Raw genomic sequence first — 24076 nt, 5'->3', positions numbered from 1 at the left:
AAATCCTAGAATAGCATATGATATCCTGCGTAGAAATAAGAAGGAAGGTGGAATAGGGCTTCCAGATGTCTTTATGTATTATAAAGCAATGTCTATGGTACGAATACTAAACTGGTGCCATGACTCCTTAAATAAGGCATGGGTTTCGGTAGAAGAAAGCATGGCGGGCAGGAATCTAGCAGGGGCCCCATGGATACAGGCCACGAATAGAGCTTTAGCAAAGTGGACATCACCACTAACACGGAATACGTTAGCAGTATGGGACAGAATGAACAAAAATGGAAAATATGCTCCACGTACATCACCACTGGCCCCATTAGGGGGATATCCATGGTTTCCACCGGGGGAAGAAAAGGGAGCATTAGGTTCTTGGGGCTCAGGGGGAAATACAAGGTGCCTAAGATACGCTCCATTAGGAAGTTTACTCCCCTTAACAGAATTAATATCATCACAAGGAGAAATATACATGTCAAGATGGAGATATTACCAAATGAGAGATTTTTTTAATAAATTAGAACCCCAAGTAAGACCTCTGAGCTCCCTTACGACATACGAGAAGATGTGTATGAAAATAGAAAAACCAAATAATTTGCTATCCCAGATGTATAAATTAGTTCTTAGTGAACAAAGTAGCACAATTCCCTACTTTATAAGAGAGTGGGAGAAAGAATTAAGATGCACATTTAGACCAACACAAATAAAAAAACTTATGGAAATGACGCATGAGACTTCAATAAGCGCAGCAATACAAGAAATGTCATATAAGTTTATAGCTAGATGGTACCGAACCCCAGCCAGAATAGCAGAGATATACCCAACAGCGGACGGGCACTGCTGGAGAGGATGTAAGGATAAGGGGACATACCTTCACATATGGTGGGACTGCCCAAAAATTAGGATCTTTTGGGAGGGAGTGGCTAAATGGATAGAGAGGATAACAGCAAAATCAATAGAAATGACACCCTTACAATATCTGTTTCATGGGACAGAAGGATCCATTAAATCTTATAAAAAAGGAGTCATACCACATCTGCTGAATGCAGCCAAAATACTAATACCTAGATATTGGAAGCAGAAAACATGTCCCACTCTATTGGAATGGAAGGGGGAGGTAGATAAAATAATGGAAGCTGAAAAAGGGATATATGATATAAAAGAACAACAAGAAAAATATAAAAATATATGGGCGGGCTGGAAGCATAACTCCCGAGAAATAGAGAAAGAGTAAGTTATACCAGATTAAAAAATTTTGATAATCCCTCCGGAATCACCCAGAGATCCCTGATAGGGAGAGGGAGAAAGGAAGGGAAAGAGAAAAATCAAAAAGCTGCTGCGCAAGCTCGTGTCCTCCAAAGGTACATCGCAGAAAGGGTAAAGGGGAAATTTGAATCCGAACCACAACTTATAAATTTTGTTGTTTGTAGTATGTTTTAAGGTATATGGGAAGTGAATAAATGATGGAAATATAATTGGAAGGGTCTAGGGGAGGGGGGTAGGAGGAGAGACAACCAGTGGGGGAGACACCAAAACAAACAACACAATTATTAGGAAACATAAAGGAAAGCTGAGGACTTTCCTAAGCACAAAACACAACACACTAAGGGGACACAAACGGAATAAAAGCACGTAATAATGATTAAAGGAGAAAAGATTATTATTTTTTTATTAAAAAGAAACTCTCCTTTTTTTTTTTTTTTTTTTTTTTTTTTTTTAAATATATAAATAAAAGGAATCACAAGGGCACAAAAAAACACATAAAGAAGGGAAATAACACAGGGGAGAAATTTAAACCTCCCCAATTTTTTTTTTTTTTTTTTTTTTCCCTCTCCTACACACAGGTTGACTCTCCCCCAAATATCCCCACCTCTCGGGCCACTACCTAATATTGTTATAGATATGAAGTGGAAAAGTACGCATGTAAATGTGAAGACATTGGGGGATCTGTGTAAACCTCAATGCTTCAGGACTGAATGTAATTGTTTGCTGAATTTTATATAAGAAAATAATAAAGACGATTTAAAAAAAAAAAAAATCCATCATCCAAAAATGGAAAGAGTATGGCACAACTGCAAACCTACCAAGACATGGCCATCCACCTAAACTGACAGGATGGGCAAGGAGAGCATTAATCAGAGAAGCAACCAAGAAGTCCATAGCAACCCTGGAGAAGCTGCAGAGATCCATAGTTCAGGTGGGAGAATCTGTTTACAGGACAACTATTAGTCGTGCACTCCCCAAATCGGGCTTTTATGGAAGAGTGGCAAGAAGAAAGTCATTGTTGAAAGAAAGCCATAAGAAGTCCGTTTGCAGTTTGTGAGAAGCCATGTGGGGGGCACAGCAAACATGCGAAAGAAGGTGCTCTGGTCAGATGAGACCAACATGAAACTTTTTGGCCTAAAAGCAAAATGCTATGTGTGTGAGAAAACTAAAACTGCACATCACCCTGAACATCATTCCCACCATGAAACATGGTGGTGGCAGCATCATGTTGTGGGGATGCTTTTCTTCCGCAGGGACAGGGAAGCTGGTCAGAGTTGATGGGAAGATAGATGGAGCCAAACACAGGGAAATCTTAGAAGAAAACTTGAGACTGGGGCGAAGGTTCACATTCCAGCAGGACAACTACCCTAAACATACAGCCAGAACTCCAATGGAATGGTTTAGCTCAAAGCATATTCATGTGTTAGAAAGGCAGAGTCAAAGTTCAGATCTAAAACAAATTGAGAATCTGTGGCAAGACTTAAAAAATTCTGTTCACACATGCTCTCCATTCAATCTGACAAAGCTTGAGCTATTTTGCAAAGAAGACTGGGCAAAAATTTCACCCTCTAGATGTGCAAAGCCGGTAGAGACATACCCAAAAAACTTGCAGCTGTAATTGCAGCGAAAAGTGGTTCTACAAAGTATTGACCCAGGGGGGCTGAATACAAATCAACGCCATCATTTTCAGATATTTATTTGTACAAAATGTTGAAAACCATTTATCTTTTTCCTTCCACTTTGTAATTATGTGTCACTGTTTTGGTCTATCACATAAAATCCCAATAAAATACTTTTACGTTTTTGTCTGTAACATGACAAAATGTGGAAAATTTCAAGCGGCATGAATATGGCCTCTAGACCAAGTACTGAGTGTGCAAACATCCCTGATTGCTCAGTTCTCGGTCTTCAGTGAGCAGGGACCCGGGGACTATCAGTCACCAGATCTCTGCTCTGCCTTTCCAGTGCTCACTGGAAAGCTGGGCTGTGGAGGGAGCAGTAGCTGCTGGCCAAGCCTTTCAGCAGCATGCTGAGAGGCTAAGTCAGCTGCTGGTCCAGGCATTTGGGTAGATGCCGACATGAACGTAGGGATCTCTCCAGAGCCAGGACTGGCTGAATGATGTTGGCTGACAACAGACGTTACTTAAGTCACAGGAAAGAAGAACTGAGTGCATTTCTGTGACTCACATGAGAAGTATGGCCAAAAGAGTGGTGTCCCTATGTTTTTACTATTTCATGTAACTGCAATTGAGGATACTATTACAACAACAAATTATAAGTATAATAACTGGGGTTAAAAAAACAACAACAAAAAAACTTTCTGGCAGACATGTAAACTTTATTCAGCTATGCTTACATATATGTATAAATTGTAGATATTTTATTGTAATTACCGCATAAAAAGTCTTGTACTCCCACCATATGTGATACACTGTTGGTGCTGCTGGAGGACTTTCATCTGAACTACAGGTAGGTCCAGTGTAAGCAGTGTAACAGATAGCTATGATATTACATGATATACCCACCTCTGAACAGCAGGTTTTCTAGGCTGTTTGATTCAGTTTTTGTGGTTGCCATTCATATTTTATACAAGGTTTGAATAAAAAGTAATGCCTCCATGCAATTACTTGTGACTAGCTGTAAATATATTATTTGAATAAATACAGAAATAATTCTCAAAATTTGCCCTTTAATTATGTATATTATGTTACTACATAGTCACTCGGTCATGCAGCACTGTGTCCAATTACTTTTGATTAAAAAACAAAACAAAGTATATAATCTTGAGTCTGTATGAAATTTATAGAGTCAACAAAATTTGGTATATACATTTGAAAAATATCAACCCTGATCTTCTCACTGCCATAACGCTTATTCAGGCCAGGACAGTTAAAAAAAAATACTCCTTTTTCAAAAGTAGGTAGTAAGAGACCATGTCATGTGTTTTTGTTTAAGTTGTTTAAGTTCTAATTTGCCACAGTTTTTAGATTTTGTTTCACAAAGTTGTAAATTTAACAAGTTATTTCTAACACACAGCATGAGCATACTTACAATTACACCCCAAAACACATTCTACTGCTCCTAATGAGTATGTAGAAACCACAAATGTGTTTTTTTTGCAGACTAGTTGCATCAAGGAGCCTCATATCCAGGGAGCACATTCAGGCATTAAATCTGATTTCGAGAATATGTATCAACATTTTGTAGGCCCTGAGGTGCCTGTGTTTTTGCTGAGTGAATCACCAATTGTTCTTAAAGTGGTTGTAAACCCCATTCATGAAATCTGACCTGGGCACATATATCTGTAGTGTTTACTTAACTCTCTCCAAAGCCCTAAGTCCCATGTCTTTTTGCTGTTGCCAGCATGATAACTTCTGACAAACTCTCCAACACAGGAGATAAAAGCAGCTTGAAATCAGTCTCTGGGACGTAACTTAGAGACAGATAAATAGAGAGCATGTCTATTCAAAGCACAGCTCTGCAAGTTTCTTCATCCCTTTGCCTATATGGAGGGTGGGGGAGGGGGTGCATGCTTTTCCTCCATTTAGATCACACAAAGTGTATGCTCAGACACCCCTCCCACTGCTGAAACAGGAAGAAAAATTTCTAACACAATGTGCACTTTCTAAAGAGTCTAGAAAGCTGAAGACAGTAGATATGCATGTAGAACTTCTGTAGGGAGATTTGTTTCACCTCTGTATATCATCTGAGGCTGTTCACTTCAATGGGTATATGTGAGAGTTTACATCCACTTTAATTATTTCACAACATGTTACCTGTGAAGCTCATCAGACGTTGTCACAGGATGACCAAACCATTGTTTGCCATACAACTCGAATGTACTCTTCTTTACATATTTGCATCTTTTTGGCCCAGAGACACAAGGCGCTCACTTCAAAATAAACATCATGCATACAGAATTGTGATTGAAGCAACACAGTTTGCTGCTAAGAAATTAATCACAAAATGTTGCTTAAATTATATTTATGTGGGCTTAGTACAGGAGTATGATTTACAGAGAGTAGCAAAAAATATTCACCATAATAATCTACCACCAACAAAAAGTGGCAAAGGAGAACCTGCAAAACATTTCCATACCTGTTCGCCTATTAGTGCTGCTATCTGTTTATGAAAGAGCATAGTGGAGGCATTACATTTCATTCAACCCTCATAAATTAGACATCTCAGAGAAAAAAAACACTTCAGAAAACTTTTTTGGGTAGAATAAGGAAGGTTTGGAATCTCTGTCAAGTTTCTTATTGTTTTGTCTGGTGATTATGCTTGGTTGTTGCCATACTGTTTTATTCCTTACTTAATCTATTCAAATTTAAATAAAAAGGCTTAGCTATAAATAAATTTTACCAGAGCTTAAAGACCACTAATGAGTGGCTATATCAGAAGTATTGATGGCCCAACTAAAAATTGTGGCTAAATTTGAAAATTCTTTACTGACTTTTACACAGAAGGCTCATGCCAAGGACGATGCCATGAGGGTTTTATTAGAGGACAGACATGTGATTGTGATGCGAGCTGTGTAGGCTATGGAAAATGCTGCCCGGACTATGAAGAACATTGTGCGAGTAAGTAATTCATACAAATTTTTTGTTTTAATAGTAGAAAATATTTGTGTACATCTTTATGAAATGAAATGGTATGAAAATACATTAAGCCCAAATATTTCAAATCTTGTGTGGGAACTTAGGCCAAAGCTTGATAACAGGTAAGTTCACAACAGGCATGAACAGCTTTCTCTAAAATCTTGCCATGCTTATCTACCAAAAATAGAGTTTCAGTCTGGAAACACAAAAAAGACCACCAGACAGGGCAGGCCATACATGTCTTCCAACAAATAAAAAGTAGTTAGGTATATATAAAACCTCATCAACCTCTAGGAGTCAACCTCTAGGAGTGTATGTGCTGTCTACCCAAAGGGCACTTCACAGAAAGCCAGAATATAAGGAATAAGGGTAAACTGGAGCAAGTATCTTGGGATGGTCATCTGCTAAGCACAGCATGTGGTCATGGCTGAACCAAATGAGTAGCCTCCTTTGACAAATGTAGAAGCCCAACCTTGATTTGGCTCTGCCTGTGTGGGAAGGCTGGCCGTAGGCCAGCCTGTATTTGTGGGAGGAGTCTGAGAGACTATTTAACCCTTCTCCTCTGTCAGGACCAGGGTTGGTGTTTTCTAAGTGGAAGCAGCTCACGGGGGAAGGGCCGCCCATGTATCCCCCACCACTCACTTCTCTGCGTTCATGCTGGTGGGGAGTGGGGGTGCATTCTCCTGTCATGTTCCACCTCCACTCTCCCTGCCCGCCCTCTCCTCAGGTACCATGTTCCACGTGGCGGCCTGCCGATTCTTGGGGGGGTGGGGGCTGATAGGCCGCCCCAGCTCCTCTCTCTCCCCAGGTGCCGTGCTCTGTCCGTCCGTCCATTTTTCCGGTGTAAGGGGAGAGGGGGGGTGATCGGCCACCCCCAGCTCCTCTCTCTCCCCATGTGTTTGCTCTGTCCACCCACCCGCCGTTTCTTCCAGTGTGGGTAGAGGGGGGGTGATCGGCCGCCCCAGCTCCTCTCTCTCCCCATGTGTGTAGTGCTCCGTCCGCCTGCCGATTCGTCCGGTGGGGGAGGGGCTCCACGTGGCGGCCGTCGGCTGATTCTCCCTGGGGGGGAGGGTGTGATCAGCGGGGCTGCTGGGAGCCCGCCTGGTGGTCGGCCGCCCGCTGGCTTCTCTCTCCCCTTGCTCGCATGGTGACAGGGGGGAGGGGGTGGTCGGCCACCGCTGCCTCCGCTCCCCGTGCATGTCTGTTGCCAGAGCTGCCGAGAGCCCGCCTGGTGATCGGACAGCCGCTGGATCCTCTCTCCCCTTGCTCATGTGAGGGGGGGGGGGGGGTGGTATCGGCCGGCCAGCTGCCTAATTGTGCATCTCTCTGTGGGTCCTGGTGCTCAGAAGGGGGATGGGCTGTCACCCACCTGTTGCTCCTTTCCTCCCCGCAGCGCAGACTGGCATCTCTGCTGCAGTGATGGAGGCTCTCAGTCCACCCAGGTTGCTGCTTTGCTTGTTGGTTGTTTTCTTTGGTTGGTGTTATATTGCGGTCAGCCCGGGTGTCTCTGTGGTAGCTTCCATCAGCAATTTTCTGTCGTAGCATTCTGTCATAGCGTTTTCTGCCAGCGTTTTCTGTCATAGCGCTTTGCCAGCGTTTTTCTGTCATAGCGTTTTGCTAGCGATTTCTGTCATAGCGTTTTTCCAGCATTTTCTGTCATAGCGTTTTGCCAGCGTCTTCTGTCATAGCGTTCTGCCAGCGTCTTCTGTCATAGCGTTCTGCCAGCGTTTTCGGTCAAAGTGGTCTACCAGCGTTTTCGGTCATAGCGTTCTGCCAGCGTTTTCAGTCATAGCATTCTGCCAGCGTTTTCTGTCTTATCGTTCTGCCAGTGTTTTCTGTCACATCGTTCTGCCCAGCATTTCTGTCACAGCATTCGGCCCAGCATTTCTGTCATAGCGTTCGGCCCAGCATTTTCTGTCACAACGTTCGGCCCAGCATTTTCTGTCGCAACGTTCGGCCCAGCATTTCTGTCACAGCGTTCTGCCCAGCATTTCTGTCATAGCGTTCGGTCCAGCATTTTCTGTCATAGCGTTCGGTCCAGCATTTCTGTTATAGCGTTCGGTCCAGCATTTCTGTCATAGTGTCCGGTCCAGCATTTCTGTCATAGTGTTTGGTCCAGCATTTCTGTCATAGCGTTTGGTCCAGCATTTCTGTCACAACGTTCTGTCCAGCATTTCTGTCCAGCATTTCTGTCATAGCGTTCTGTCCAGCATTTCTGTCACAGCGTTCTGTCCAGCATTTCTGTCACAGCGTCCTGTCCAGCATTTCTGTCACAGCGTTCTGTCCAGCATTTCTGTCACAGCGTTCTGTCCAGCATTTTCTGTCACAGCGTTTGGTCCAGCATTCTCGGTCATAGCATTCTATCTAGCTTTCCTGTCATAGCGTTCTGTCCAGCATTTCGGTCATAGCGTTTTGTCCAGGTTTCGGTCATAGCATTTAGTCCAGCTTTTTCTGTCACAGCGTTCTGTCCAGCATTTTCTGTCATAACGTTCGGCCCAGCATTTCTGTCATAGTGATTGGTCCAGCATGCTCAGTCATAGCATTCCATCTAGCTTTCCTGTCATAGCGTTCTGTCCAGCATTTCTGTCATAGCGTTCTGTCCAGCATTTCTGTCATAGCGTTCTGTCCAGCTTTCGGTCATAGCATTTAGTCCAGCTTTTTCTGTCATAGCGTTTGGTCCAGTATTTCCGTCATATCGATCCGTCCGTCATAGTGTTTTTGCCCCTGGCTTCCTGTCATAGCATTCTGCCCGGCATGTCTGTCATAGCATTTCCGCCCCAGGTTATCTGTCATAGCGTTTCCACCCCAGGTTATCTGTCATAGCGTTTGGTCCAGTATTTCCGTCATATCGATCCGTCCGTCATAGTGTTTTTGCCCCTGGCTTCCTGTCATAGCATTCTGCCCGGCATGTCTGTCATAGCATTTCCGCCCCAGGTTATCTGTCATAGCGTTTCCACCCCAGGTTATCTGTCATAGCGTTTCCGCCCCAGGTTATCTGCCATAGCGTTTCTGCCAGGGTTATCTGTCATAGCGTTCCCACCCCAGGTATTCTGTCACATTGTTCTGCCCCTGGAGTTCTGTCATAGCGTTCTGCCAGCATGTCTGTCATAGCGTTCTGCCCTGGGTTTCAGTCATATTGTTCTACCCAGGTTAACTTTTAGCATTTCTGTCATGGCGTTGTCAGGACATTTTTTCTGTCACTATTTCTGTCATAGCGTTTCTGCCCAGCATTTCTGTCATAGTGTTTCAACCTCAGTGTTTGGCCTCAGAGTTCTCAGAAGGGCGTTGCTCACTTATGACATACTCTGGTAGGTTTGTCTTCATTGATTGTCATGTCTCATCGTATCTGTGTTCGTGTTTGTACCGGGGTCAGTTAGCTAGGGCTCGCACATCGGGATCTGTCACGTCTACAGATCCATACGGGTTGAGGTTTTGTTTGGTAATTGATTGTTGTCCACAATCTTCTCGCCCGTATACTATACGTCATACGATGCATGTTCATTCACCACATCCTTACGACTACCCACCACGGCCTGTGGGTACACTAGCCCTGAGTTTCCAGTTAATTACCTGTCTCTGCGCAAGTGAGCCCGAGGTTACTCATCAGGTTCATGTACGCGCAGTGGTCTTGACATTTCGGCTCATGTTTCATTCTTAGGTAGGCAGAGGGGCGTTGTTGTTCTCATGTCTGATTGTCTGTCATTTGTCTAGTTTGTGTTTTAGGTTGGGCATCCATACCAATATCGACCGTGCTTGCACTCACTTCCTTCAGCCCGGCCATTGTTGGGGGGCTAGCGGATTGGTGTTGATATTGTTTCGCCACTGGGTTCACCCTTGGGTCAGATGCAGTCGTCAATTTTTCTTCAATTGATGTCCTGTTGTGTTGAGGCCCTGGTTACCGCCCAGGGATGTATAGTCAGGGTGTGTCCTAGCCACGGTCCTTAGGTGGTCGTTTTTTTTGGGCGACATCGTCATGATTCTGGATTCCACTCTCAGCTCCGAGCTTGTGTCTAGGAGGTTGCCTGGAGTACTGCTCAGGGACATCGTTCCAGTCATCTTTGCTGATTGCCGGTCTGTTCCAGGTGGGGGGGGGGGCTTCAGTCACTTGGGCATGGCTGTAACATGCCATGGGACTTATTTCCCTGGGTTGGAGTCTGACTCTCCTTCATCGGTTAAGGATTTGGTCTTGGTTGATAGGTCTCAGGCTGAAGCATGACCTGTTCGCATCCGGTGGGACCAGTCTGTCTTGGTGTCTCCATGTTGATGATGCTCATTGCCATGGCACCTACTCCATCACATCCATCGGGCAGCCAGCTTTCCCTCTCCTATCACTTGTATTTTTGGCACTCACCCTCTCACTTCCTATTACCAGGTATGGGTAGGCCAGGGGTTGGGGGGGTGTTTCACGGTGCTACTTCTGGTGTCCGTTGTAGGTATTTTCAGTCTGCTCAGCCATCTTCTTGCAGGGGTTCCTCGGGTCAGCCCTTGCTCCCTTTTCCCCACGTATCCTCTCATTCACAAGCAGTTCATGGACTTGCCAAGAATGTCTCCAGACCTAAACTCTAGTGAGCCTCGGTGGGGCATCCTCAAAATGGAAGGTGGGGGAGCGCAAGGTCTCTAACATCCACCAACTCTGTGATGTCGTCATGGAGGAGTGGAAGAGGAGTCCAGAGGCAACCTGTGAAGCTCTGGTGAACTCCATGCCCAAGAGGGTAAAGGCAGTGCTGGAAAATAATGGTGGCCACACAAAATATTGACACTTTGGGCTCAATTTGGAAATTTTCCCTTAGGAGTATACAGTGGCGGCTGGTGAAGTTTTAGGATGGGGGACCAGACCCCACGCTTAATTTTTGACCTCTCCCACTTCCCATAATTCCCACCCCTTATAGAATTCGCCCACTCCGTCCCCTGGAATCCACTTACTATCATCCATAGTGTCAGGAGTATACAGACCAAAATCACAGGACAGATTATACAGCCCCAAAACAACAGGACAGAGTATACAGCCCCAGAATCACAGGACAGAGTATACAGCTCAGCCTCACAGATAGGGTATATAGCTCAGCATCACAGACACATTATATATATATTCATCACAGATAGTATATAGTTCAGCATCACAGATAGTATATAGATTAGCATCACAGATAGTATATAGATCATCATCACAGAAAGTATATGGATCAGCACAATAGACAGTATATAGATCAGCATCACACATAGTATATAAATCGGCACCACAGATAGTATATAGATAGTATATGTTTCAGCATCAGAAACACTGACGACACACTCAGAGCACCCCCCACGGGTGGCTCACAGTACTTAGCAAAGTAAGCCCCCTGCAGGTGGCTCGCAGTACTTAGCAAAGTATCCCTCCCCACCCCCCACGGGTGGCTCGTGGCACTTAGCAAAGTATCCCCCCACCCTCCCATAGGTGGCTTGTGGCACTTAGCAAAGTATCCCCCTCTCCTCTTCTCCTGTGTCTCCTCCAGGCATCTTCCTCCACTCTGCCTCACTTCTGCCACAGCTCTGGGCATCCAATGGGGGCACCTGGCACTTTGGCCAATCAGGAAACAGGTCTCACTGACCTGCCTCCTGATTGGAGGGGAGACACTGTGGTGTGAAAATAGCGAATATTCATTTGCTATGGTCACACAATTGGGTGGGATCAGGGTGCACTCTATGCACCCCGAGTCAACCGTATTTTGAAGCTTATTAGAGCCCAATCAGGTGCTTCAAAAAAATACACCCCCTCCCGTCCTCGTCATAGGAGTTCATGCGTCTGGCATCCTGAAAGGGGCCGGGCGCATGGATAGGGAGGTGGCATAGGGATGGGGAGCAGCACCCGTGTGCCTACAAAGCACGGGCCACCACTGGGGGTGTGCTTTTGTTGCCAGCAGTTTAGACATTAATGGCTGTGTGTTGAGTTTTTTTTTCAGAGAATGGCAAATTTGCACTGTTATACAAGCTGTGCACTCACTGCTTTACATTGTAGAAAAGTGTAATTTCTTCAGTGTTGTCACATGAAAAGATAAAATAAAATATTTACAAAAATGTGAAGGGTGCATTCACTTTTGTGAAATACTGTATATATATATTTATATTAGTATATATAAAACATTATTATTTATTCATATCCTTTATTCTATACCTAGAAAACTGTCATCTATTGGTTAAAAACTGATATTGTATATAAAATCCTATCTAATAATAAATACTGACTACAAAATCTCAAAAATCCTCAATGAATTAATTTAATTCAAAATCCATATTCAGACCATTCAGAACCAGTTTTAATTTCATAATCCTCTCTTGTCTTCTTTTGGGTAATTGTATTATTATTAATTTTATTAGACCCCCTCTAGTGGCTATAACATTTCTCAATGCCCCAGGACATTAATCCTGTGGGGTCTTTATTGTGGAACTCTCTAAAGTGTTTGGGTTGAAAATGTTTTTTATAATCTACAGTGACGTGGTCATGTTCCTGTATTTTTCTAGAAGGTTTTCTTTTTGTGCGCCCAATATGCTGCAAGCCGCAAGGGCTTTGTATGCATTACACCAGTGGTCATCAACCCTGTCCTCAGGGCCCCCTAACAGGCCAGATTTTATGTATTACCTTGGGGAGATGCAGACTAGAATACTGCAATCACTGAGCAGCAAATGAGATCACCTGTGATGTATTTCAGTTATCTTGCAAATCTGGCCTGTTAGTGGGCCCTGGGGACAGGGTTGATGACCATTGCGTTACACTAGCCCTTCTGTATCGCACGTTATACATTTTTTTATTTCATATTCTCTCCTGGTGACTTCTGATATTAACTATTTTCTATTTTTTTTATGTTTCCTATTGTTCTTGTACAGCGTTGGCAACTTCCACTTTGTTTTTGTGTAAAAAAGATACATTCTTACTATTTGGGGAGGGGGGGGGGGGGGATCTATTACTAATTTTACCATTTTATCCATCAAGATGTTTTCTTATATACAAATATTGATATGTCTGGTTGTATCTTACCCAGATCATTATCCGCCTTCAAAATTGGGCAGGGTTTTATTTTACAATTTTTTAACCTTTTTGTGCTGCCTGTTATAGTCTAAAGTAATAGTCGGTGAAATCAATATCCTGTATATCTTTATTCCTATGTTTTATATCACCCTCCTCCTCCTTCATATTCCTGTCCTCACCCCCCCCCCCCCCCCACACTTTATATCACCCCCTCTCCTCCTCACCCCCTTTACATTCTTGTTCACAGCCCCTGCCTTTATATCACCACTCCTCCTTCACATTACTGAACTCAGCCCTCCTTCATATCACCCCCATCAGATTCCTGCCATCATCCCCCTCCCCATTTGTATCACTCACCCTCCACCTTCACATTCCTGTCATCATCCCCCTGCCCCTTTGTATCACTCCCCCTCCTCCTTCACATTCCTGTCCTCAGCTCCCCCACCTTTACATCACCGCTTCCTCCAGATTCCTGTCCTTGGCCCCCCCACCCCTTCGCATCTTCCTCAGCTTCCCCCACATCCTTCACAGCAGATGCATAGCTCTTTTTCATCTCCTACCTACACAGGTTGCAACATCAGAGGCAGGACAGCTCTGGACGGATGATGGACGCTACATAACGTTTCCTGGTAACCTGCTTGTTAAAATGAAAAGGGTAGTCTATTGCATACAATGCCCTTGACGCTTGCAGTATATTGGATGCACAAAAAGAAACCTTTCTAGAAGAATACATAATATTAAAAATATTTTCTATCCAAACACTTAAGAGAGGTTTACAATAAAGACCCCAACCGATTAATGTTCTGGGGCATTGAGAAATATCATAGCTACTGGAAGGGGTCTAATAAAATTCAAACCTTGGTTCCACAGTCTCAATGTGGATTTTGAATTGAATTGTTTCATTGAGTTTTTGCAATCAGTATTTTCTATGAAATAATATTTTATATGCAATAAATGTTTTTAGCCACTAGGTGGCAGTTCATTAGTATAGAATAGGGATGAGCCGAACACCCCCCGGTTCGGTTCGCACCAGAACTTTCGAACGGACCCCACGTTCGTTACGAACGTTAGAACCCCATTGAAGTCTATGGGACTCGAACGTTCGAAATGGAAAGTGCTAATTTTAACGGCTAATATGCAAGATACTGTCCTAAAAAGGGTTTAGAGACCTGGCTCCTGCCCCAGGGGACATGGGTCAATGCAAAAAAAAGTTTTAAAAACGGCCGTTTTTGCGGGAGCACTGATTTTAATGACGATTAAAGTGAAAAAAAAAAGTGAAATATTCCTTTAAATATGGTGCATGTGGGGTGTCTGTAGTATGCCTGTGAAGTGCCACGTGTTTCCCGTGTTTAGAACAGTCCCTGCACAAAATGACATTTAACGGAAATAACACCATTTAAAACTGCTTGCGGTTTTAATGTTATATCTGGTTCCTGCAATATGGTTGAAAATCATTCAGAAAAATGGCATGGGTAGCCCTCCCTGCCCATTACCAGCCTATTTGGGTCTTGTACGCATATTAAGGGGAACCCTGTACCCATATTAAAAAAAGGAAATGCGTGTGGCCCCCAGGCCCTATATACTCAGAACAGCAGTATACAGGCGGTGCAAACAAGACAGGGACTGTGTAGGTTTGTTGTGTTAAGTTGAATCTGTTTGTAATTTTCAACTGGTACATTTTTAAAGTGTAGCTCCAGTCAAAAAAACTATTTTTAAGCTTTATGGAAAACATAGGGAAGGGTTATCACCCCTGTATAATTTGTTTTGTCGTCCATCTTTTTTCATCTCACTTGCTGCTGTCTCCTTGCGTTTGCAAGTAGGAGATGTTTGTAAGTTGGATGTTTGAAAGTAGGGGCCTGCCCTATATGCTCTGCAGAAATGGCCGAACAAGGTGTTGGTTTTGCCACAACATTGTAAGCCCTCAAAGTGACTCTTGGTGGGCGCTGGAGCGCCCTGCTGTGAACGATTATATCAAGAATTGTAATTACATGCCATTGTTGAACAGTGGTAGAAAAATTGACCTTTGGTGGTTGTGGTGCTGGTGCCACAACACTATAAGTCCTCACCGTTACTCTGGGTGGGCACAGGAAGGGGCCCTCCTGTGAAATATTATATCAAGAATTGTAATTACATGTCCCTGTTAAACAGGGGCAGAAAAATTTGGCCTTAGGCACTGCTGCTGGTGCCACCACACTGCAACCTCTTCCATATACTCTAGTTTTTTTGCTGGAATTAGCCCTGCTGCAAAGCATTGCATCAAAAATTGTACTTAAACGCCCCTGTTAAACAGGGGCAGAAAAATTGGGCCTTAGGCACTGGTGCTGGTGCCACCACACTGCAACCTCTGCCATATACTCTAGTTTTATTGCAGGAATTAGCCCTGCTGCAAAGCATTGCATCAAAAATTGTACTTAAACGCCCCTGTTAAACAGGGGCAGAAAAATTGGGCCTTAGGCACTGGTGCTGGTGCCACCACACTGCAACCTCTGCCATATACTCTAGTTTTATTGCAGGAATTAGCCCTGCTGCAAAGCATTGCATCAAAAATTGTAATTAAACGCCCCTGTTAAACAGGGGCAGAAAAATTGGGCTGCTGGCATCACCCAGAACCAAAAATGTTCTTCCAACATATCAGCGGAGGAGGAAGAGGATAGACAATCAACATAACAGGACAGTCACTCAGCATCAGCATAGGCAGTCTTGAAGGGATGTGGTATTTCAAAAAAAATTATTCGGTTACATCAGCTTCAGGTGCTTGGTAGCTGTGGGTGATCCAAGACTGATTCATCTTGATGAAGGTCAGTCGATCAACTGATTCGGTGGACAGGCGCACCCTGTGATCGGTAACAAAGCCACCAGCAGCACTGAAGGTGCGTTCCGAAAGAACGCTGGATGCAGGACAGGCCAGTAGCTCAATTGCATACTGTGCAAGCTCTGGCCAGTGATCCATCCTCAAGACCCAGTAAGCCAGAGGATTTTCGGTGGGAAAGGTGTCCAAGTCTGACCTTGCCCCTAGGTATTCCTGCACCATGTAAATCAGACGCTGGCAATGGGTGCTGGAACCAATCATACCTTGGGGCTGCGGACTAAAAAATTGTCTGAAAGCATCAGTCAGACGGCCACCTTCTCCACCGCTCCTTCTGACCGATGCCTCAGCAACACGTTGTCCAGGACCAGGAGTTTGTAACCTCCCAGTCTCTGGGAACGCGTTGCACAGAGCTTTCTGCAAGGCCTCCCGGAGATGTCTCATCCTCTGCTCCCTCTGCGATGGCAAGATAAGGTCGGCAACCTTACCCTTGTACCGTGGATCAAGGAGAGTGGCCAGCCAGTAATGGTCCCTCTCCTTGATCCGAAGAATACGAGGATCCTTCCGCAGGCTTTGCAGGATCAGGGAGGCCATGCAGCGTAGGTTAGCTGAGGCATTCGGTCCGGAGTCCTCTGGGTCACTAAGGACAACATGATCCGCAGCTACCTCCTCCCAGCCATGTACAAGTCCACGTATTTCTTGGGACTGTAAATCATCCCTATAAGACTGCTGCTGCTGATGCTGAGTGCCAGCCTCCACCTCCATGCTGACACAATCATCCTCCTCCTCCTCATCCTCTTCCTGTGTGATGGGTGGCACAGCAGGAACACTGTCTGGATAAAGGGGGCCTTGAGAGGCAAGGAAGTCCTCCTCTTCCTGCCTCTGTTCTGCCTCAAGTGCCCTGTCCATTATTCCACGCAGCGTATGCTCCAAGAGGTGGACAAGAGGTACAGTGTCACTGATGCATGCACTGTCACTGCTCACCATCCTTGTGGCCTCCTCAAACGGTGACAGGACAGTGCATGCATCCCTGATCATGCCCCACTGGCGTGGTGAGAAAAAACCAAGCTCCCCTGACCCTGTCCTGGTGCCGTAGTCGCACAGGTACTCATTGATGGCCCTCTGCTGCGTGTGCAGCCGCTGCAGCATGGCCAATGTTGAGTTCCATCTGGTGGGCATGTCACATATAAGGCGGTTCTTGGGCAGGTTCAACTCCTTTTGGAGCTCAGCCAGCCAAGCACAGGCATTAAATGATCGGCGGAAATGCACACAGACTTTCCTGGCCTGCTTCAGGACATCCTGTAAGCCGGGGTACCTGCCCAAGAACCACTGCACCACCAGGTTAAGGACGTGAGCTACACAGGGCACATGGGTCAGTTGTCCCTGTCGGAGGGCAGAGAGGAGGTTGGTGCCATTGTCACAAACCACCATTCCTGGCTTAAGCTGGCGTGGCGTCAACCACCTCTCGGCCTGCCCCTGCAGAGCTGACAAAACATCCGCCCCAGTGTGGCTCCTGTCCCCCAAACAAACCAGCGCAAGCACGGCATGGCATCGTTTTGCCTGCGTACTTGCGTAGGCCCTGCAACGCCTACGGAGCACCGCTGGTTCTGAGGACAGAGCACTGGAAGAGGCCATGGAGGAAGAAGAAGAGGAGGGGGTGGAGGAGAGAGCTGTGTCACAACCAATAGTAGCATTTTGGAGGCGTGGTGGCGGAACAACCTCCAACACTACTGCACCTTGTCCTGCATCCTTCCCAGCAGCCAGAAGAGTGACCCAATGGGCCGTGAAAGACAGGTAACGTCCCTGTCCATGCCTGCTGGACCATGAGTCAGCGGTAATATGCACCTTACCGCTGACCGCCCTGTCCAGCGAGGCAAGGACATTGCCTTCCACATGCCGGTAGAGAGCCGGAATCGCCTTCCGTGAGAAAAAGTGGCGTTTGGGGACCTGCCACTGAGGAACCGCACATTGTACAAACTCACGGAAGGGGGCCGAGTCTACCAACTGAAAAGGCAGCAGTTGAAGTGCTAGCAATTTAGCCAAGCTAGCATTCAACCGCTGGGCATGTGGATGGCTGGGAGTAAACTTCTTCCGCCGGTCCAGCAGCTGGGGCAGGGACATTTGCCTGCTATAATCGGACGTGGGTGTACCGCTAGCAGAGTTCCCGGAAGCACTTGGCTGTGACACACCTAATTCTACACCTTCATTCCTCTCAGAGCAAGTTTCAGAGAGGACTGAAGGTCTAGTGGGGTTGGAGATGCCAGCTGATGAGGAGCAAGGAGAGGTCCGCTTTGTTCTTTGGTGTGGGTCTTTGAGGTACGCTTGCCAACGAGCTGCATGGCAGGTCAACATATGTCTGGTCAAGCATGTGGTGCCCAAGCGGCTGATGTTTTGGCCACATGAGATACGCTTGAGACATATGTTGCAAATAGCAGCGGTGCGATCTGATGCACTCGTCTCAAAAAAGGCCCACACCAAAGAACTTTTAGAATAACGCGCAGAGGCAGCGCTCTGCACAGGCGGAGCTCTGCGGTGTGATTCAGTCGGTGTGCTGCCCCTAAGCTGGCCCCCGGAGGGCATCCTGCCTCGTTGGACATGTGCCTCCTCCTCCTCCTCCTCCTCCCTCCTTCCAGGCACCCACGTGGAGTCAGTGCCCTCATCATCCCCTCCCTCTTCATCGCTGTAGCAAACCTGGCAGTATGCTGCAGCTTGTGGAACATGACTGCCAGATTGCTGTCCTTCTTGAGCATCCCCTCTCTCTGCGCTCACGCTACTGCCTTCCTCTAGCTGAGTGTCATCATCAGAGCCCACCAAACACTGGGCATCCTCCTGGAGCATGTACCCAACACTGTGCTCAAAGAGTTCAGGAGACTCCTCAGGAGGACGTGGTGGGTCTAGGGAAGGAGTCACTGATGATGACATTGAGAGGAGGGAAGACGATGCGTTGGCAGCTGCTTGGCGACTACCCTGAGACTGGGTGAGAGAGGATGAGGAGGATGAAGAGGGCTTGGTCATCCACTCTACCAAGTCGTTGGCATGTTGTGGTTCAACATGTCCAGCTGCCGAAAAGAAGGACAAGCATGTCCCATGGCCACGTGCTGATGACAATGCACCGCGTCCACGACCAGCACTGTTGTCTCTAGACACAGAGCCTGCTTGCCCTCTTTTATCGGCTCACGCCTGTCTGCCACTCCTTGCTGGCCTTCCAGACATGGTAATGGCCTAAAGGAAGTTGGGTAAAACAGCAGTTGGGTAGTTTATATTGTGCTGGAGGCACATACAACTTCCAATAACTCCTGCAGATGGCAATTGGGCTCAAATAGAGAACAGCTATGTAGGTGGAATATAGCGGTATGTACTGGGTACAGAGCACGCAGACAGCACGCAGACAGCACGCACTATCTCCTAACACTACTGACTGCAAGCTCTATTATTAACGATAGATCACTAGCTATATAGGTTAGGTGAATATCGCGGTGTATACTGCGGTCAGGGCACGCAGACAATAACCAGAAAACAGCAGAGATAAAGGGGTATATACAGATGTATACTGTGCTGTGCTGGAGGCACACACAACTTCCAATAACTCCTGCAGATGGCAATTGGGCTCAAATAGAGAACAGCTATGTAGGTGGATTATAGCGGTATGTACTGGGTACAGAGCACGCAGACAGCACGCACTATCTCCTAACACTACTGACTGCAAGCTCTATTATTAACGATAGATCACTAGCTATATAGGTTAGGTGAATATCGCGGTGTATACTGCGGTCAGGGCATGCAGACAATAACCAGAAAACAGCAGAGATAAAGGGGTATATACAGATGTATACTGTGCTGTGCTGGAGGCACACACAACTTCCAATAACTCCTGCAGATGGCAATTGGGCTCAAATAGAGAACAGCTATGTAGGTGGATTATAGCGGTATGTACTGGGTACAGAGCACGCAGACAGCACGCACTATCTCCTAACACTACTGACTGCAAGCTCTATTATTAAAGATATATAAATATAGTGAAGTGAATAGTGAATATAGTGGTGTATACTGCGGTCAGGGCACAGACAATAACCACTACACAACAGCAAGATAGGAAATCAGCCAAAAATGATCGGTGTGTACTGTGTTGAAGGTACACAGAACACCCACTGCTTCAGATGCTAACACACTACACGAGGCCGCCTCAATGGCGGCCTTATATAGTGTGGGACGTGCACTACACAGCCTCAGCTATGATTGGCCACAAGCATCCTGCCTGTGGCCAATCATGGCTCTCCTCGCTGCTGGCGCTGCGATTGGCCAAGCATGCGGGGTCACAGTGCATGCTTGGTCAATCATGAGCCAGCAATGCACTGCGCCATCGCAGTGCATTGTGGGCCGTGAGCGCCATGCAAATTTTGACGTGAACGGACCAAGTGTTCGGATTTCGCCGAACGGACGAACAGCCAATGTTCGAGTCGAACGTACGTTCGACTCGAACACGAAGCTCATCCCTAGTATAGAATATAGGATATGAATAAATAATAAGGTTTTATATATACTATTAAATATAATTATAGTTTTGAGGAGGTTTTAATTAGTAATTTTGGGAATAAATTATGAAAAACACACAAACTAATTAGGCCCACTATAAGGTCCAGCTTTACAGGAAAAAGTCAAAGGGACAAACATTATATAGATCTGGAAAAATTTCATATACCAGAGGTCCTGCAGCTTGAAAAAGGGATCCAGGAAGATCACAGGAGCTCAAATGACAAACAGATAGCCGCACTGGATCCTCATTTTGCACTGGAGTACCCCCGCCTCGTGGTGAGGGGTGGGGTTACTGAAAGCTGAACTTCAGTCATTTTTTCAAATTTCCATCTATTAAATCCTTTTCCCTTGTTGTTTTAACTTTGGATAGTAAAACATTGTTTTTCTTCCAGTAAATACCTTAGACAGCACACTTCCTGTTTCTTCTCTGGTAAAAAGCCTAGGCTTATGACATTATGCCCAGTTCTCTCTCTCACTCTTGTGAGAGTTTGCCAGGAAAGGAGGGGGATGAGTCATAAGAGGGCCAATGAGATCTGCAGGGCTGCAGAGCTGGAAGTGTGCCTTTGTGTGTATCCAGGAAGTGAACAGGCAGCAGTATATATATATATATATATATATATATATATATATATATATATATATATATATATATATATATATATATATATATATATAGGCACATGGAGTAAGAAGGTTGTGGCGCATAACATATGGTCACATTGACTCTTTATACACTGAGAGTCACCCACATTCTGGTAAGCTCATATGTGTGAGGTTTGCAGTGAGCATAGGGAGTCACATCTGTGAAGCTGATTTAAAGTCACACAGATTTTTGCCTATATTCAAGAATTTATTTCTACTGGTGTTGGACTATTTAACACAGCTGGTACATGGATAGATCTTAAGTTGTTTATGTTGACAACGTTTTGAACTATTTGCAAAGTGGACTTTATATGCACATTTGATTTATTATAAGGTACATATTGTTAGTAAAAGCAAGGCATGTTTTTGATATTATGATGTGTGGTGTGTATTATCCTACACATATGTCTGCTGCAGCTTAATTGGAGATTTTATGTATAGCCAATTGCACTGAATATTTTTTTTCTGTTTGAGTTGATATGGTCACATTGGAAATTACTTATATGTGGCAATATATGGACACTTAATGATCTATGAAATTTCAGCACTGACTTTGTTGTTGTGTTTTTTTAATGTCACACAGAGATTAATATGTTATGAGTAGATATGTGTTTTATATTTATTTTTATTTGTGAAGGAGGAAAGTTGTGCTACACTTATTCATGTTTATATTTCTGTTGATGTGGGAGAGAGAGGGAGGTGGATTATTTACTGGGTTTTTTCACTTTTTTTTTTTGGTGATAGCATTGAGTTTATTTATTTCAGAATTTTAAGACAGAGTTTGCCAAACAATATAATCACTATGCCAATATAACTTAAAATAGAGTTCTGTACCACTGGACTGGAGTTAACTCATAAATCAGCAAAGTGAGCAACAAACTGCATATACAGTGCCTTGAAAAAGTATTCATACCCTTGAATTTTTCAATATTTTGTCATGTTAAAACCAAAAACGTACATGTATTTTTATTGGGATTTTATGTTATAGGCCCGTCTGGTGTGTTCCTTGGCCTTCATGATGCTGTTTTTTCACTAGGGTTTTCTAACACACTTCTGAGGGCTTCACAGAACAGCTGTATTTATACTGAGATTAAATTATACACATGTAGACTCTATTTACTAATTAGGTGACTTCTGAAGGCAATTGGTTCAACTAAATTTTAGTTATGGGTAAAAAAATAACAAGTGCACACCACAGGAATGTTCCAATGACTTTATTCCAAAAATAGCAAATGAAAGCACACAAAGACAGAGTGTCTGAACCCAGGAGGTGACCTGTGCGTTTCACACTGACCTTAGTGCTCCTTAGTTAGGGGTATCAGAGTAAAGGGGCTGAATACAAATGTGTGCCTCACTTTTCACATATTTATTTGTAAAACATTTTGAAACCCATTTTTTTCATTTTCCTTCAACTTCACAATTATGTGCCACTTTGTGTTGGTCTATCCCAAAGAAATACATTTGGAAAATTTCAAGTGGTGTGAATACTTTTTCAAGGCACTGTATGCATTAACTGCAATGTGTAATAATAATACTATAATTAGTCTAAAGTGAACTCTACTAGAATGGCCAGGATCTAGTGCAGTGTCCCCTAATGCCCCGTACACACGAGCGGACTTAAGTCCGACAGACTTCCAAAGGAGTTCCGTCGGAGTTCTGCTGGAATTCCGACGGAGTTCTGACAGACTTTTCGGCCGAACGGACTTGGCCACACACAATCACACTAAACTCCGACGGATTCGAACGTGATGACGTACGACCCGACCCGAATAAGGAAGTTCATAGCCAGTAGCCAATAGCTGCCCTAGCGTCGGTTTTAGTCCGTCGGAGTAGCATACACACGAGCGGAGTTTTCGAAGGGGACCGGGTCCGGCGGAGTTCCTTCGGGAAAATTTGAAGCATGTTCCATATTCTAAAGTCCGTCAGACTTTGGTGAATCAAAAGTCCGTTGCAGCCCACACACGATCGGATAGTCTGACGGACTCGGTCCTTCGGACTTTGGATGTTGAAAAGTCCGCTCGTGTGTACGCGGCATAAGTGTTACCTCTAAGCATAAGTATTAGGTGAAGGTCTCTGTATAGCAGCTGTAAAGGGTCAGTCTTTAGTCCTAACTTTTCAGCCAGCTAGCGTTGCAGCCCAGTTGTACCATTGGTGCACCTGAAAATAATCCTAGTCAAGCCTGCAGGCATGAATATGACTACTAGATGGGTGTATGGTCAGTTCTTAAATTGTAAAGTTTCTCTAGCAGCATATAGTAAATCTCCACTGCAGCAGCTCACCAGTGATATTGCAGTCCACCATCTGATCACACACAGAAATTATTCCACACTATATTCTACACCCAGGTGACTCTGGCTGTGGACACACTTGGACTCAGCACTCCAGATCCTACTTAGGCCGCCATTATGCAGGTGTTGTGGTGCACACTGGACAGCGATGTGCACTCTTCAGGCTCCCCTGTGGCAAGAGCAAGCTGTGTCATTTAAAGCCTGAGAAAATACAGCTATTTCCACTCCTCCTAGTAATCTCCTCTCTGGCAAATGAAGCTCAAAAGCTCCTAATTAAAATAGACTCTATTTCTTCTGGACTAAATTTCCACAGTGATTTGCTGCCTAAAACAGTCAATTGAACTATTTCTGCTCACCAGCTCCCTCCTCTTGTTAATATAGTTGTTTACCAGTTCAGAACTGCAGGACAGAAGCTACAGAGAGCAGCTGCAGCCAGAGTTTCTCTCACTTTACATTTGTAGCTAAGTATCTGGCTACACATTATTTATTGTAAAATATTTATCATTTTTTTAAATTCTGTCATTTGCAATAAAATTCACTTTTAATACTAACTTAGGTCTTTGTTATGGTGATTATTTTAAAATTATTGTCTTGTGATTTTTTTAATAATTTATTCACTTCTGGTAATTTTATTTCTAAAAAATGAAATAATAATACCTTAGTAACAGTTAATTTTTTTTCCCTAAGAACCAGTTCAGAAGCATTCACCCCCTCCTCCACCACCACAGCTTCCAGATCGTGATCCTAGAGATGATGCTCCAAAACCCAGCAGGAAACCAGAGGAAAGAGTACCAGAACCTACACCAGAAGGTAGAGGAAAGAATATTAAAGTACATTATTTGAAAAATAGGTAGAACATTCATTGAAATGAATCCGTACAGGTTTTCCTATGATTATAATAATTTATTGTTTGTACTTTGAAATGAACACATCCTACTGGCTA

The 24076-nt window shown here is 44.6% G+C and overlaps 1 protein-coding gene across 1 annotated transcript in view; it reads left to right on the top strand.

Moving 5' to 3' along the window:
• Positions 1–24076, top strand: part of PRG4 (proteoglycan 4) — a 181296-nt gene that overhangs the window by 53803 nt on the left and 103417 nt on the right. Inside the window, exons 3-4 of the mRNA XM_077452652.1 lie at positions 5724–5840; positions 23821–23943. Of these exons, the coding sequence (XP_077308778.1) occupies positions 5724–5840; positions 23821–23943 (240 nt within the window). The remainder of the gene's footprint in view (positions 1–5723; positions 5841–23820; positions 23944–24076) is intronic.

The sequence above is a fragment of the Lithobates pipiens genome, unplaced genomic scaffold (genome assembly GCF_037356315.1).
Source record: "Lithobates pipiens isolate NorthernLeopardFrog02 unplaced genomic scaffold, aLitPip1_a1.2 Scaffold_23, whole genome shotgun sequence".
NCBI classification, from domain to species: domain Eukaryota; kingdom Metazoa; phylum Chordata; class Amphibia; order Anura; family Ranidae; genus Lithobates; species Lithobates pipiens.
This window is presented reverse-complemented; position numbering and strand designations above follow the sequence as displayed.